This window comes from Macaca nemestrina, chromosome 1 (assembly GCF_043159975.1).
Source record: "Macaca nemestrina isolate mMacNem1 chromosome 1, mMacNem.hap1, whole genome shotgun sequence".
In the NCBI taxonomy this organism is placed as follows: Eukaryota; Metazoa; Chordata; class Mammalia; order Primates; family Cercopithecidae; genus Macaca; species Macaca nemestrina.
In genome coordinates, this window is record NC_092125.1 from 105760845 (window position 1) to 105775853 (window position 15009).

The window sequence follows — 15009 nt, forward strand, 5'->3', positions numbered from 1 at the left end:
CAGCATTACAATTGGTTTACATTTTAAGTTATACATTTAGTAGTTTTTCTATTGGTTCCCGCGCTTTCAGTAAAACCTCAAACGGCTGTGTCCTTATCGGGGATTTTCCAGGTGGTGTTTGTACTGGGCTCAGGAAATTGAGAGATATATGGGGGGTGTGTTTGTACTGGGCTCAGGAAGTTGAGAGATATATGGTGTTTGTACTGAGCTCAGGAAATTGAGAGATATATGGGGGGATGTGTTTGTACTGGGCCTGTTTGTGTTGAGCCCGGGGCTGAGGAATGTGCCTGATTTCTTTCAGCAGAGCTTGCAGTAAGCTGAGATCACTCCACTGCACTCCAGCCTGGGCAACAGAGCAAGACTCCATCTCAAAAAAAAAAATTGTGACAGTGTCTAGCATTATATATTGTAGTAGCAACTAGGCGATCAGCCATTCGATACCCTTCAGTTAAAAGTCCTGGAAGAGGTTTATGAGCCCTAAGGTGAATGATGTAAAAAGGGTGCATTCTACTCCTAACTGCTGTTTGCAATTGGGTAAATAAAGTCATCAGTTGCTCATCTGTGTGGAATTATAGCTGAGCATTTTCAACCAACTGTGTAGAATGAACCACATATGAAGAATCAGAACTCACATTAATAGGCATATCAAAAGCAGTCAATACCTCAATTATAGCTACGAGCTCTGCATTTTGAGCTGAAGTACAGAGCATCTGAAAAACTTTACCTTTCGAGCCAGAATAAGAAGCTTTACCATTATTAGACTCATCTGTGAAGACATTTTCAGCACCTTTAATTCGTTTAAATTTAGTTAATTTAGGGAGAATCCAATTAGTTAATTTCAAAAATTGAAATAATTTTGTTTTAGGAAAATGATTATTAAGAATACCCACAAATTGGCCGGGCGCGGTGGCTCAAGCCTGTAATCCCAGCACTTTGGGAGGCCGAGGCGGGCGGATCACAAGGTCAGGAGATCGAGACCACAGTGAAACCCTGTCTCTACTAAAAATACAAAAAATTAGCCGGGCGCGGTGGCGGGCGCCTGTAGTCCCAGCTACTCAGGAGGCTGAGGCAGGAGAATGGCGGGAACCCGGGAGGCGGAGCTTGCAGTGAGCCGAGATCGCGCCACTGCACTCCAGCCTGGGCAACAGCGTGAGACTCCGTCTCAAAAAAAAAAAAAAAAAAAGAATACCCACAAATCAGCTAAACGGGTTTGCCAAGTAAGACTATTTATAAAAGCTTGCTGTATTTGTGCCTTTGTGAGTGGGACAATAATTTTTCCAGGATCTTATCCATGTAATTTGACAATCTGAGTTCTCCCATTTCCTATCGTGGGTAACAATTTGATCCAAATAAGGAGTTAGAGTCTGTGAATTAGTGTGTGGAAGAAAAAGCCATTCTACTAAGTCCTGCCCTTGGACAACACCACCAGTAGGTGAATGCTGAATTGAAAAAATTAGCAAATCTGGAGTCTTCTCTGAATCTATTCTATTTATCTGAGCTTTATGGACTTGCTTTTCAATCAGCTGTAACTGTGCCTCAGCCTCTTTTGTTAATTGTCCAGGGCTAGTGAGACTAAGATCTCCTCTAAGGATAGAAAATAGATTACTCAAGGCAAGGTAGGAATGCCTAGAGCAGGTTGTATCCAATTAATGTCCCCTAGTAATTTTTGAAAGTCATTTAATGTTTTCAGTTGATCCCTATGTATGGTTACTTTCTGTGGCACTAGTGTAGTGTCATTTACTAAGGTCCCTAAGTAGGAGTAAGGAGTAGTAGTCTGAATTTTGTCAGGAGCTATAATTAAACTGGTGCGAGAAATCAAATTTTGCAAGTGATCATGACATTGGGGTAATATTTCTCGAGTGGGGGCAGCACAAAGTATATCGTCCACATAATGAAAAATGTAACACTGTGAAAATTTTTTATGAGTAGGTTCAATTGCTTGCTCTACACACCTCTGGCAAATTGCTGGACTGTTTAACATGCCTTGTGGCATCACTTTCCGATGAGAACGCTTAGGAGGCTGCAGGTTGTTTACTGCAGGAATTGTAAATGCAAACCATTCACAATCTTGCTCAGCTAAGGGGATAGTAAAGAAACAGTCTTTAGTGAGGTAAGGTATGGCAGGCTCAGCTCGGTAGCCTGGGATGGGTGGGCGCCTTCAGACAAGTACTGCTGGTGGCTTAGGTGCCCTTACTGGGCATCCTCCAGCATTCTGGGCACCTGCCTACCCCTTGGTGGGGAGGCTGGCCACAGGCTGAGCGCGCTCCGGGCTGGGTACTCCTCAGTCAGTCCATGAGCATCACGTGGTAGACTTTCACTTGGCCAGCCCTTCCCACACTTCTGGGCGTGTCATCAGGAAGGTAAAACTAGGTTAGAGGTGGAGGGAGCACTTCTAACCTGGAAGAATATTGAAGACTTCACTGAAGAAGTGTCATTTGAGAGGAGCTATGGAAAGAAAGATTGAAAGGAAACACATTGAATGAGGAAAAACTAATATACAGTCATCGACATCCTCGCATAACCTAGTTTTTAAAAAACTGGATTTCAAAGAAAACAAAATTATCTTCCTTTCCAAATCCAAAAAGATGAAAACGAGTGAGATACTTTCAAAAGACAACCAAGTGAGCACCACAGACTAATGAGTAGAATCAATAAGAACGTGGTTTTGGCCTTTTTAACGCTGACAAGTTCTGCATTTCTGCTGTTTCAGTTGTACTACTACAAGCACTATTTATCAACAATTAATGGAGCTGGTTTGTCAAAATCCAAAGGAAGCCGAATTGGATTTGATGGCACACAGTGGCGTGCAGTTAAAAAATTTATTATGCTAACATCCAACCAAAATGTACCGGTGTTTCTTATTGATCCTTTGGTATTGGAATTGATTAATAAGAACTTTGAACAAGTCAAAAATACTTCTCATGGCTCCATTTCCCAATGCAGGTTTTTCTGTGTTCCAAGAGACTTTACTGCACTTGCACTGCAGTCTCACCTATGGAGGAATGAGGAAGGCTGGTTTCGGGTAGCTGAGAATATGGGATTTCAGTGCCTAAAGATTGAGAGTAAAGATCCCCGGCTAGACAGGATAGACTCCCTTTCTGGAACGGAAATCCCCCTGCACTATATCTGCAAATTGGCCACTCATGCGATTCGCTTGGTAGTCTTCCATGAGAGGAGTGGCAACCACCTCTGGCTTGGCTGCTTGAGACTTAAAGAACACATTGACAGTAAATTTGTTCCCTTCCGAAAGTTACAGTTTGGTCTTTATCCAGGAGCTTTTGACAGGCCAGAGTTACAGCAAGTTACTGTTGATGGACTGGAAGTTCTCATTCCAAAGAATCCAATGAGCTTTGTAGAAGAAGTACCACACTGTAGGTTTATTGAGTGTAGATATAAAGAAGCTCGAGCATTCTTTTAGCAGTACCTTGATGATAACACTGTGGAAGCCGTGGTCTTTCGGAAGAGTGCAAAGGAATTACTGCAACTAGCAGCGAAAACATTAAACAAATTGGGAGTACCATTCTGGCTGAGCAGTGGGACTTGTCTAGGATGGTATCGACAATGCAACATTATTCCTTATAGCAAAGATGTCCACCTAGGAATTTTTTTTTTTTTTTTTTGAGACGGAGTCTGGCTCTGTCACCCAGGCTGGAGTGCAGTGGCCAGATCTCAGCTCACTGCAAGCTCTGTCTCCCGGGTTTACGCCATTCTCCTGCCTCAGCCTCCCGAGTAGCTGGGACTACAGGCGCCCGCCACCTCGCCTGGCTAGTTTTTTGTATTTTTTAGTAGAGATGGGGTTTCACCGTGTTAGCCAGGATGGTCTCGATCTCCTGACCTCGTGATCCGCCTGCCTTGGCCTCCCAAAGTGCTGGGATTACAGGCGTGAGCCACCGCGCCCAGCGACCTAGGAATTTTTATACAAGATTACAAATCTGATATTATTTTAGCATTTCAGGATGCAGGACTTCTGCTCAAACACAAATTTGGGAAGGTAGAAGACAGCTTGGAACTATCCTTCCAGGGAAAAGACGATGTAAAACTTGACATTTTTTTCTTCTGTGAAGAAACTGATCACATGTGGAACGGAGTCACTCAGGCCAAAACAGGAAAATAATTCAAGTACCTGATTCCTAAGTTTACATTGTGCTGGACTGAGTTTGTAGACATGACGGTCCATGTGCCCTGTAAAACCCTCGAATACATTGAAGCCAACTATGGTAAGACCGGGAAGATTCCTGTAAAGACGTGGGACTGGAAGCACTCTCCTCCCAATGCGCAACCCAGTGGAATCTGGCCTGTTTCTGAGTGGGATGAGGTTATCCAGTTATACTAAAATAATAGGTTGAAATGGGAGAATTCCTCTCTTGGAAAAAAAGGTAGATAACTGTTTAAAAAGATACATGTCTATTTGTCAAACGTAAGTGGGAACCAAAGAAAAAAAGTGACACGTTTGAAGACACGGAAAGGGTCCTAACTCCAGAACCATCTGATTTAATTCTCTCATTTAGCACTGAGGAATTTTCATGTGCCTTATACAATGCTAGGTTACAGTGGAGAAGCCTAGATGAATGAGACAAATACCTGCTTCTTTTATTCCTCCCTTTGATAAACAACTCAATTTTTCCTTTGAGGAAACCCTCCCCCACCCTTTGAAGAGTTCAAGTTCTGTAAAGGTTTTTAAAATGTTAAGTAATGTTTGAACTAGACGATGAGCTCACCAGGCAAAGCAAAGGAAGGATATACTAGTCAAAAAGAATAACCCATTCCTGTTCTGGGCATTTAAGCTGGTATGTTAGTGCTACTTTTAAGATTGTGGAATCTGAGTTAATATTCAAGTGATCAGACTTTGAGTGGCATCAAGAAAAGATAATATCAGGTTCATTTTTCAACTAATCTTTTGTGGAACTGAATTAGAGAACAAGGCATTACTCTTTTAGGGAAGGTGAGAGATTTTTTATATCAGAGTTTATTACTTGTCAAGATAAGTAAATTTCTATACCTGTACTGTTTTCATATTTGAAGTGAGAAGAAAGTTTATGCTTGTGTAGTGCTTAAATTTCAATCCATTGTGAGAATATTTTCACTGACATCTGATGGCACTTGTTGACAAATCATTCAAGTGAGACCATGCTACTAGACATGATTTTGAAAGAGTCCATGATTTCACAAAATTCATTTTTATTTTATTCTCAGTCACTCTGTTAGGTAAAAATATAAGAAATTCATGTACATTTTATATTTTCTGAATTTATAATCCTTGCACTCCCAATTTTAATGACAATAAAATCTTAATAGAAAAAAAAAAAGAAACAGTCTTTTTTTTTTAAATCTATGACTATTAAAGGCCAGTTTTTTGAAATCATAGCAGAAGAAGGCAGTCCTGGCTGTAATGCCACCATAGGTTGTATAACTGAATTAATGACTCTAAGATCTGTCAACATTCTCCATTTACCAGATTTTTTTCTTAATAACAAAGACTGGAGAATTCCAAGGGGAAAATGTTGGAGCAATGTGTCCTTTTTCTAATTGTTCAGTAACTAAGTCCTGTAAAGCCTCCAGTTTCTCTTTACTTAGCGGCCATTGTTCTATCCAAATTGGCTTATCTGTTAACCATTTTAAAGGTATAGGTCCTAGAGGCTTAACAATGGCTGCCATCAAAAATGATATCCTAAACCCTTGGCAGGAACTTTGTCTTTCCACTTGAAGCGGCTCCTTCAAACCTTGCAAATATTTTTCTAGTCCCATACCAGGGACATACCCCATTTCATGCATCATATGTTGACTTTGAGGGCTATATAATTGTTCTGGAATTAGAACTTGTGCTCCCCATTGTTGTAATAAATCTCTTCTCCATAAATTTATAGGTACAGAAGTTATAATTGGTTGAATAGTCCCAGGTTGTCCATTGGGCCCTTCACAATGCAAAATATAACTACTTTAATATACTTCAGGGGCTTTGCCAACTCCAACTATGTTAAATTGAGCGGGTTGAATTGGCCACGTGGATGGCCAGTGCTGTAGAGAAATGATTGAAATGTCCGCTCCTGTATCTACCAAACCTTTAAATTTCTTTCCCTGAATAGTTATTTCACAGGTAGGTTGTTTATCAGTAGTTTGATTCACCCAGTAAGCTGCTTTGCCTTGTTTATTTGTGCTTCCAAATCCTCTTGTTTTTCAATTTTCCCCATTTCTACATACAGCACAATCAGGAGCTCTGCTATACACTCTCCTGGCTCTGCTTTCCAGGGAACAGAAGGAGATATAACAATTTGAATTTCCCCACTGTAATCTGAATCAATGACTCCTATATGTACTTGCACTCCTTTTAAGTTTAAAATAGATCTACCTAGAAGTAATCTTATTGCCCCTGCTGGCAAGGGTCCACAGACTCCTGTTGGTACTTTTTGCAGGGGTTCCCCAGGCAGAAGGCTCACAGCTTTTGTGCAGCATAAATCTGCTGCGGCACTACCGGCTGTGGCGGGGGACAGACATTGTACAGGGGTGAGGGAGTGGCCTGAGCTGGAAATGTCTGGGTTTGGAATGGAGTCCGGGAAAGGCCCCTCATGGTGTTTCCCGTGACACTGATTAGCCCAATGTTTTCCTTTTTTACACTTTAGGCATACATCTGGTTCATACTGATTGATAGCCTGTTTAAACTCTTTAAGTATTTTAAAAGGAAAAGGCTCAAACATAGTTATATTTCCCTGTTGATGTGGGGGATGTATCCTAACAGGGAACTGCCAAGCCTCTATATCACCCTCTCTTCTAGCTTGCTGGATTCCTGCCTGAATAGAACTGAGAGCAGTTGCTCGAAGCACTGCTTGAACAGTCACTGGGACAACTACTTTTTGCCCAGTGTCCTCCGGAAAAGAAAGATCTGGAGGGTCAAGCCACTCTTCTTCTTCAAAATAAGGAGGGGGTGCAGAAGGGTAGGGATGAACCTCTTCCTCCTTTGCCACTTTAGCTTTAACTGGCAAACAAACCTGCTCTGTCACCTCTTCTGTTATTTCGATATACTTTCCTTCCTCCTTATCATCAGTGTGAAAAGGTTCCAAGGTGGAATGAACCAGAGCCCACACTTGTCCCATTGTTACCCTGATGCTTCCAAGCTCTCCTTCTTACTCACCACGGGGATTGCTTAAGAGTACTCGGGTGTCCTCCAGCTTAGTTCCACGTTCTCCAACCATCACTCTGGTGACCCTTTGACCTGGGTTGGAGCCCCATGTATGGGCACCACTTGCCGAGACCAGGTCAGTTGTAGAGACCCTAACCCAGTGGCGCTAGAGGAATTAAAGACACACACACAAAGAAATATAGAGTGTGGAGTGGGAAATCAGGGGGCTGGCAGCCTTCAGAGCTGAGAGCCATGAACAGAGGTTTACCCACATATTTATTGACAGCAAGCCAGTGATAAGCATTGTTTCTATAGATTATAGATTAACTAAAAGCATTCCTTATGGGAAACAAAGGGATGGGCTTTGGCTAGTTACGTGCAGCAGGAACATGTCCTTAAGGCATAGATTGCTCATGCTATTGTTTGTGGCTTAGGAATGCCTTAAGCAGTTTTCCACCCTGAGTGGGCCAGATGTTCCTTGCTCCCATTCTGGTAAACCCACAACCTTTAGCGTGGGCATCATGGCCATCATGAACATGTCACAGTGCTGCAGAGATTTTGTTTATGGCCATTTTGGGGGCCAGTTTATGGCCAGATTTGGGGGCCTGTTCCCAACAGAACATGAGTTATTTTGATACAGGCATACAATGCATAAATTAACTACATCAGGGTAAATGGGGTATCCACCACTTCAAACATTTATCCTTTCTGTGTTACAGACAATCCAATTATAGTCTTTTAGTTATCTTTAAATAAACAATGTTATTGTTGACTGTAGTCACCGTGTTATACTATAAATACTAGATCTTTTTCATTCTATCTGACTATATTTTTGTGCCCATTAATCATCCCTATATCCCCCCTACCCACCCACTACCCTTCCCAGCCTCTGGCAACCATTGTTCTACCTTTTTGTTTGTTTGTTTTGAGATGGAGTTTTGCTCTTGTTGCCCAGGCTGGAATGCAATGGCATGATCTCGGCTCACTGCAACCTCCGCCTCCAGGATTCAAGTGATTCTCCTGCTTGAGACTCCCAAGTAGCTGAGACTACAGGCACGTGCCACCATACCCGGCTAATTTTGTATTTTCAATAGAGATGGGTTTCACCATGTTGGTCAGGCTGGTCTTGAACTCCTAACCTCAAGTGATCCACCCAGCCTCCCAAAGTGCTGGGATTGCAGGAGTGAACCACTGTGCACAGCCCATCATTCTATTCTTTATCTCCATGAGTTCAACTGTTTTAACTTTTAGCTCCCACAAATGTATAAGTGAGAACATGTGAAGTTTGTCTTTGTCTTTCTATGCCTGGTTTATTTCACTTGACATAATGATCTCTAGTTCCATCCATGTTGTTGCAAATGACAGGATCTCATTCTTTTTATGACTGATAGTTCTCTGTTGTATATATGTACCACATTTTCTTTATCCATTTGTTTGTTGATGGACACTTAGGTTGCCTCCAAATATTGACTATTGTGAATAGTGCTGCAGTAAACATGGGTAAGGTTTTTTACTGAATGTTAAAAACAGTAACAAACTAGTTATCATAAGCATCTCTGTCCACCCCACAGAAACTCTCTCTTAGCCTAAGCTTGCTCTCCACCCTGTTGAGCAGGATGAAGTACAGATTGAAGTTGTTCAGCTAAGGGCTGTTAGGATCCTTGCAGCTGCAACTCGGCTCATCACAGCTACCAAGGTCAGTATGATGGCTCTTTTCAGGATTCATTATTCTGATAATTGCAACTGGGCAGGTTGTATAGCACAATGCCACTATTTATTTTCAGATGCCAGTTTATATCATGGGAGTTACCAGTACCCAGACCCCTTTCTCCTTCAGCAATGCTAATCCTGGGCTCACATTCCACTGGTCTGTGAGCAAAAGGGATGTGTTGGATCTAGTGCCCAGGCATTCAGAGGTAAGAATTTACCTGTTTATTATGTTATTTTAGGGATCTTGATATTAAATTTATTTTATTTTATCATACATTTCTTTTTGTTTTGAGATGAGGTCTCACTCTGTCACCCAGGCTGGAGTGCAGTGGTGTGATCTCAGCTCACTGCAACCTCACCTCCTAGGCTAAAGTGATCCTCCCACCTTAGCCTCCCGAGTAGCTGGGACCACAGGCACATGCCACCATGCCTGGCTATTTTTTTTTTTTTTGTATTTTTTTTTGTTGAGATGAGGTTTTGCCTTGTTGCCCAGGCTGTTCTTGAACTCCTGAGGTTAGGTGATCCACCCACCATGACCTCCCAAAATGCTGGGATTACAGGCGTGAGCCACCATGCTCAGCCTATCATAAGTTTTAGACTGATTACTCACTCTCTAAACTACACAATATTATTACTTACTTTTCCTACTGTTCTCTGAACTCTGAACTCTGGAAACCTGCAGAGCAATAAAGAATCCAAATTTGAGTGTGCAGATAATACTGTATGATTATTTATTTATTTATTTATTTATTTTGCTGGACAGAGCTCTCAAAAGTGATCTTTCTTTTAATATTATATTTATTAATGTTGTTGTAATAATGTTGTATTTGTGAGCAGATGACTATGTAAGATGAGTAACACTATGAATATAAAGTATATGCATAGAGTTTATTTTTATTTATTTATTTATTTATTTTTTTGAGACGGAGTCTGGCTTTGTTGCCCAGGCTGGAGTGCAGTGGCGCGATCTCAGCTCACTGCAAGCTCCGCCTCCCGGGTTCACGCCATTCTCCGGCCTCAGCCTCCGAGTAGCTGGGATTACAGGCGCGCACCACCACACCCGGCTAATTTTTTGTATTTTTAGTAGAGACGGGGTTTCACCGTGTTAGCCAGGATGGTCTCAATCTCCTGACCTCATGATCCGCCCGCCTCGGCCTCCCAAAGTGCTGGGATTACAGGCGTGAGCCACCGCGCCCGGCCATGCATAGAGTTTAAATATACAATTTTTATTTTTTATCATGTTCAGACACACATTTGATTATATTCATAATAATGTTTGTGCTACATCATGGGTGATTACATTAACAGTAAGAAAAGTAAATGTGGAGGGCTGTAGGTGGCATTGCTTTGTTTCCACGCTCCCAGCCCACCCTACTTGGAATTGGGGAAGAACTGGATTCCCATGTCAGGCACTGGATTCCCATGTCAGGCACCACGGGTACCATGGCGCTATAGTCACCTACCAACTGGGCAGCTGATTCTGGACTGGGTGTCTTATATCAATGACAAATTTAAGAACAGTGATTAATTAAACTGCCCCTCCATGGTTGCCTTTGGTATCTGGTGGTATTGGCTCCTCCCAATTCACTACCTGCTGTGTCTGGAACCACAGAAGACCTCAGAATAGACATCTACGATATCCACAGTTCACCTTGAGAGTATATTTCTCTGAAAAAAAGCTTTGATATTTTGATGCATATAGTATTAAATCTCACACGGAAACCTGAAAAAAAAAAAAAAAAAAAAAGCAAGTTTGGCAGAAACTATGTAAAGTTTGCTACCAACAAATTTTACCTAAAGGAAACTCACCCAAGGTGGTCTGAGGACACTGGCAACAAGCTAGGTCTGGGTTTTACCCTAGGAAAAAGGACATGGGGCCATGATACCCATTAGGTCACAATTCAGTGCTTACGAGAACAAAGAATTAGAGTTATATCTTGGGAGATAATAGAGGGGTTACAAGAGCTAGAATTAGGAGGATATTTCGGTAGCCAGCTAAAAAGAAAAGAGAACTTTGGAAAAAGTTAAAAAATATATTTGTAATCTTTCTAAAAATATCCTTAACCTATAATTTAGGGAAACTCTAGTGGTTAGATCTTCTGTCTGTGACTTCCTAGAGTCTAGTTACACTGGAATTGTGGAAGAATGGAACTCTACTTAGTTTGATGCAATTTAGTGTAAGGATTTGGCTTTTTTTCTTTTTCTTTTTCTTTTTTTTGAGACAGAGTTTCACTCTTGTTGCCCAGGCTGGAGTGGTGCAATGGTGTGATCTCAGCTCACTGCAACCTCCACCTCCCGGGTTCAAGCAATTCTCATGCCTCAGCCTCCTGAGTAGCTGGGATTACAGGTGCCTGCCACCATGCCCGGCTAATTTTTTGTATTTTTAGTAGAGACGGGGTTTCACCGTGTTGGCCAGGCTGGTCTCGATCTCCTGACCTCAGGTGATCCCCCCACCTCGTCCTCCCAAAGTGCTAGGATGACAGGCATGAGCCACCACGCCCAGCAGGCTTTTTTCTTGAATAACAAACAGGAGTGTGTGAAAGGAGGGAATGGTCTAGGCCTTGGCCTCTATTCTCCTTCTCCCTTTCTTTAATTTTTTTTACCTAAAGCATCACTTTTTTCTCTAGCAAAAGAAATAATTGAGAGCCACACAGATTTTTTCTTTTCCTGCCTCAGATCTAGCATAGGCAAATTGGGTAATGAAATGGGCAACAGAAAGGCCTTCATGAGGCCTGTAATCCCAGCACTTTGGGAGGCTGAGGCGGACTTGGAATCAGGAGTTTGAGACCAGCCTGGCCAACATGGTGTAACCCCACCTCTACTAAAAATACAAAACTTAGCTGAGTGTGGTGGCACACACCTGTAATCACAGCTACTTGAGAGGCTGAAGCAGAAGAATGGCTTGAACTCAGGAGGTGGAAGTTGCAGTGAGCCAAGATTACGCCACTGCACTCCAGCCTGGGCGACAGAGGGAGATTCTATCTCAAAAAAAAAAAAAAAAAAAGCCAGGTGCAGTGGCTCACGCCTGTAATCACACAGTGGCTTACTTTGGGAGGCCGAGGCAGGCGGATCACCTGAGGTCGGGAGTTTGAGACCAGCCTGACCAACATGAAGCAACCCTATCTCTACTAAAAATACAAAATTAGCTGGGTGTGGTGGCGCATGCCTGTAATCCCAGCTACTCGGGAGGCTGAGGCAGGAGAATCGCTTGAACCCGGGAGGTGGAGGTTGCAGTGAACCAAGATCACGCAATTGACTCCAGCCTGGGCAACAAGAGTGAAACTCTGTCACCAAAAAAATAAAAATAAAAAAAGGGCGGGGTGCAGTGGCTCACACTTGTAATCCCAGCACTTTGGGAGGCCGAGGCACGTGGATCACTTGAGCCCAGGAGTTCCAGACCAGCCTGAGCAACATGGCGAAACCCCATCTCTACCAAAAATACAAAAATTAGCTAGGCATAGTGGCATGCACCTGTAATCCCAGCTACTCAGGAGGCTGAGGCAGGAGAATTCCTTGAACCCGGGAGGCAGAGGTTGCAGTGAACTGAGATTGCGCCACTGGACTCCAGCCCAGGCAACAGAGCAAGACCCTGTCTCAAAAAACAAAAACAAACAAACAAAAAAGGCCTCCATGGGCTGGGTGCAGTGGCTCACAGCTGTAATTCCAGCACTTTGGGAGGCCAAGGCAGGTGGATCACTTGAGCCCAGGAGTTCAATACTAGACTGGCCATCATGGCAAAACTCCATATTTACTAAAAATACAAAAGGTAGCTGGGCATAGTGGCCTGCGCCTGTAATCCCAGCTACTCAGGAGGCTGAGGCAGGAGGATTCCTTGAACCCAGGAGGCAGAGGTTGCAGTGAGCCGAGATTGCGCCACTGGACTCCAGCCTGGGCAACAGAGTGAGACCCTGTCTCAAAAAAAAAAAAAAAAAAAAAAGGCCTTCATGGGCTAGGTGCGGTGTGGCTCATAGCTGTAATCTCAGCACTTTGGGAGGCCGAGGTGGGTGGATCGCATGAGCTCAGGAGTTCGAGACCAGCCTGGGCAACATAGTGAAATCCTGTCTCTACAAAACACACACACAAGATTAGCCAAGCATAGTGGCATGCACCTGTAGTCCCAGCTACTAGGGAGGTTGAGGTGGGAGAGTCACCTGACCCCGGGAGGTGAAGGCTGCAGTGAGCTGTGATTGCACCACTGCACTCCAGCCTGGGTAACAGAGTGAGACCCTGTCTCAAAAAAAAAAAAAAAAAAAAAAAAAAAACAGAGAGAGAGAAAGAGAGAGAGAGGGAAAGGCCTTCTTGCTCCAATAGGTAGATTTCCTACACTGTGGAAATGCCACCATTGAGAGGTTCACTTGGATTAAACAATTATAAAACACTCATTTTTTAGCATGAGACTCTTCCAGATAACTGATTAAAATCTGCACAAAGGAAATGGGATTTTTTGTGTGTGTAGGGGACAGGGGAAAGGTGATTTGGGAACATGGGACTTTGTCGTAATTCTAGAGCGCTAGAAGGAAAGTTTGAAGGGTTGTGAACAGCAAGAAGGCAGGGGATACAGGACCTGAAATGCCTACTTCAATGTTTGCCTTAATGGTGGTCCTGCCTTCCCTATTATCAGAATTCTATCAAGTTCTAATCCTCCCTATCCAGTCTAGAAGAGGGGCAAGTAGAAAGATGGTCAGTTTTTTTTCATCTTTTTTTTTTTTTTTTTTTTTTTTACTTTTCATTGAATATATTTCTGTGTGGGCTGGGCACAGTGGCTCACACCTGGAGGCTGAGGCAGGTGGATCACTTGAGGTCAGGAATTCGAGACCAGCCTGGCCAAGGTGGTGAAACCCCGTCTCTACTAAAAATAAAAAAATTAACCAGGTGCGGTGGCACATGCTTGTAATTCCAGCTACTCGGGTGGCTGAGGCATGAGAATCACTTGAACTTGGTAGACAGAGGTTGTAGTGGGCTGAGATTGTACCACTGCACTCCAGCCTGAGTGACAGAGACTCTGTCACACAAAATAAATAAATAAATAAATAAATAAATAAATAAATAAATAAATAAAATGGGTTCAGACAGTAGAACCTGGGATGGGAGAGAAGTAAGGCAAAGGCCAGGCTCAGTGGCTCACGCCTGTTACCCCAGCACTTTGGGAGGCTGAGGTGAGAGGATCACTTGAGCCCACGAGTTTGAGACCAGCCTGGGTAACATAATGAGACCCCATCTGTTAAAAAAAAGTTGTAAAATTAGGTAGATGTGGTGGCACACACCTGTAGTCTCAGCTACTTGGGACGCTGAGGCAGGAGAATCATTTGACCCAAGGAGGTTGAGTCTGCAGTAAGCTGCGTTTGCACCACGGCACTCCAGCCTAGAAGACAAAGCGAGACCCTGTCTCTCAAAAAAACGCGCAAAAAAGAAACTACTTCCATCATTTTCATTCTTCTTACATAAAAAAATTTGACTTTGAGGTAACATAAGAAAGAATCTTAGGGAGGCTTGCCAGAATTAATTGAACACTACAAACAGAGGTTTACTTTAGGCGTAATTATGCTGCTGAGAATATGAAAAGAAATCACTAAGAAAACAATCTCTTGTACACTATTTCTCCTCCTCCTCCTCTTCCTACTCCTTCTCCTTCTTCTTCTTCTTCCTTCTTTCTCCTTTATTCTTTCTTTTGTCTTCTTTTCTTCTTTTTTTTTTTTTTTTTTTTGACACAAGGTCTTCTTATACTGCCCAGGATGATCTCAAACTTCTAGGCTCAAGTGATCCTCCTGCCTCAGCATCACAAGCATCTGAGATTACAGGGGTGTACCACCACCCCCAGCTCCTCTAGTTCTTCTAGAAAGCTATTTTCAACATACATTTTCCTTGTTGTTACAACAAACAAGGAAAGATTAGCCAGGCATCGTGACACGTGCCTGTTGTTCCAGCTACTTGGGAAGCTGAGGCAGGAGAATCATTTGAGACTAGGAATTCCAGGCTGCAGTGACCTATGACTGTACCACTGCACTTGAGCCTGAGTGATAGAGCAAGATCCCATTTCTAAAAAAAAATAGTAGTGCTCACTTTGGCAGCATATCTACTAAAATTGGAATGATACAGAAAAGATTAGCATGTCCCTTGCACAAGGATGACCTGCAAATTCATGAAGTGTTCTATATTTTTAAAAAGGTAGACAGACAGAAATCAGA

The 15009-nt window shown here is 42.8% G+C and overlaps 1 protein-coding gene, 1 non-coding gene and 1 pseudogene across 10 annotated transcripts in view; all 3 read left to right on the forward strand.

Moving 5' to 3' along the window:
* The window catches only part of LOC105498255 (nucleoporin 210 like), a 163044-nt gene that overhangs the window by 99784 nt on the left and 48251 nt on the right, over positions 1-15009 (forward strand). For all 9 annotated transcript variants that reach the window (XM_071084919.1, XM_071084928.1, XM_071084909.1 and 6 more), the window contains 2 exons: positions 8730-8810; positions 8899-9030. In XM_071084919.1, coding sequence (XP_070941020.1) covers positions 8730-8810; positions 8899-9030 — 213 coding nt within the window. The remainder of the gene's footprint in view (positions 1-8729; positions 8811-8898; positions 9031-15009) is intronic.
* LOC139356667 (ribitol-5-phosphate transferase FKTN-like) lies at positions 2218-5218 on the forward strand (annotated as a pseudogene).
* Positions 14877-14983, forward strand: LOC112429569 (U6 spliceosomal RNA). The gene has a single exon (XR_003021839.1). It is a non-coding gene; the product is annotated as a U6 spliceosomal RNA (small nuclear RNA).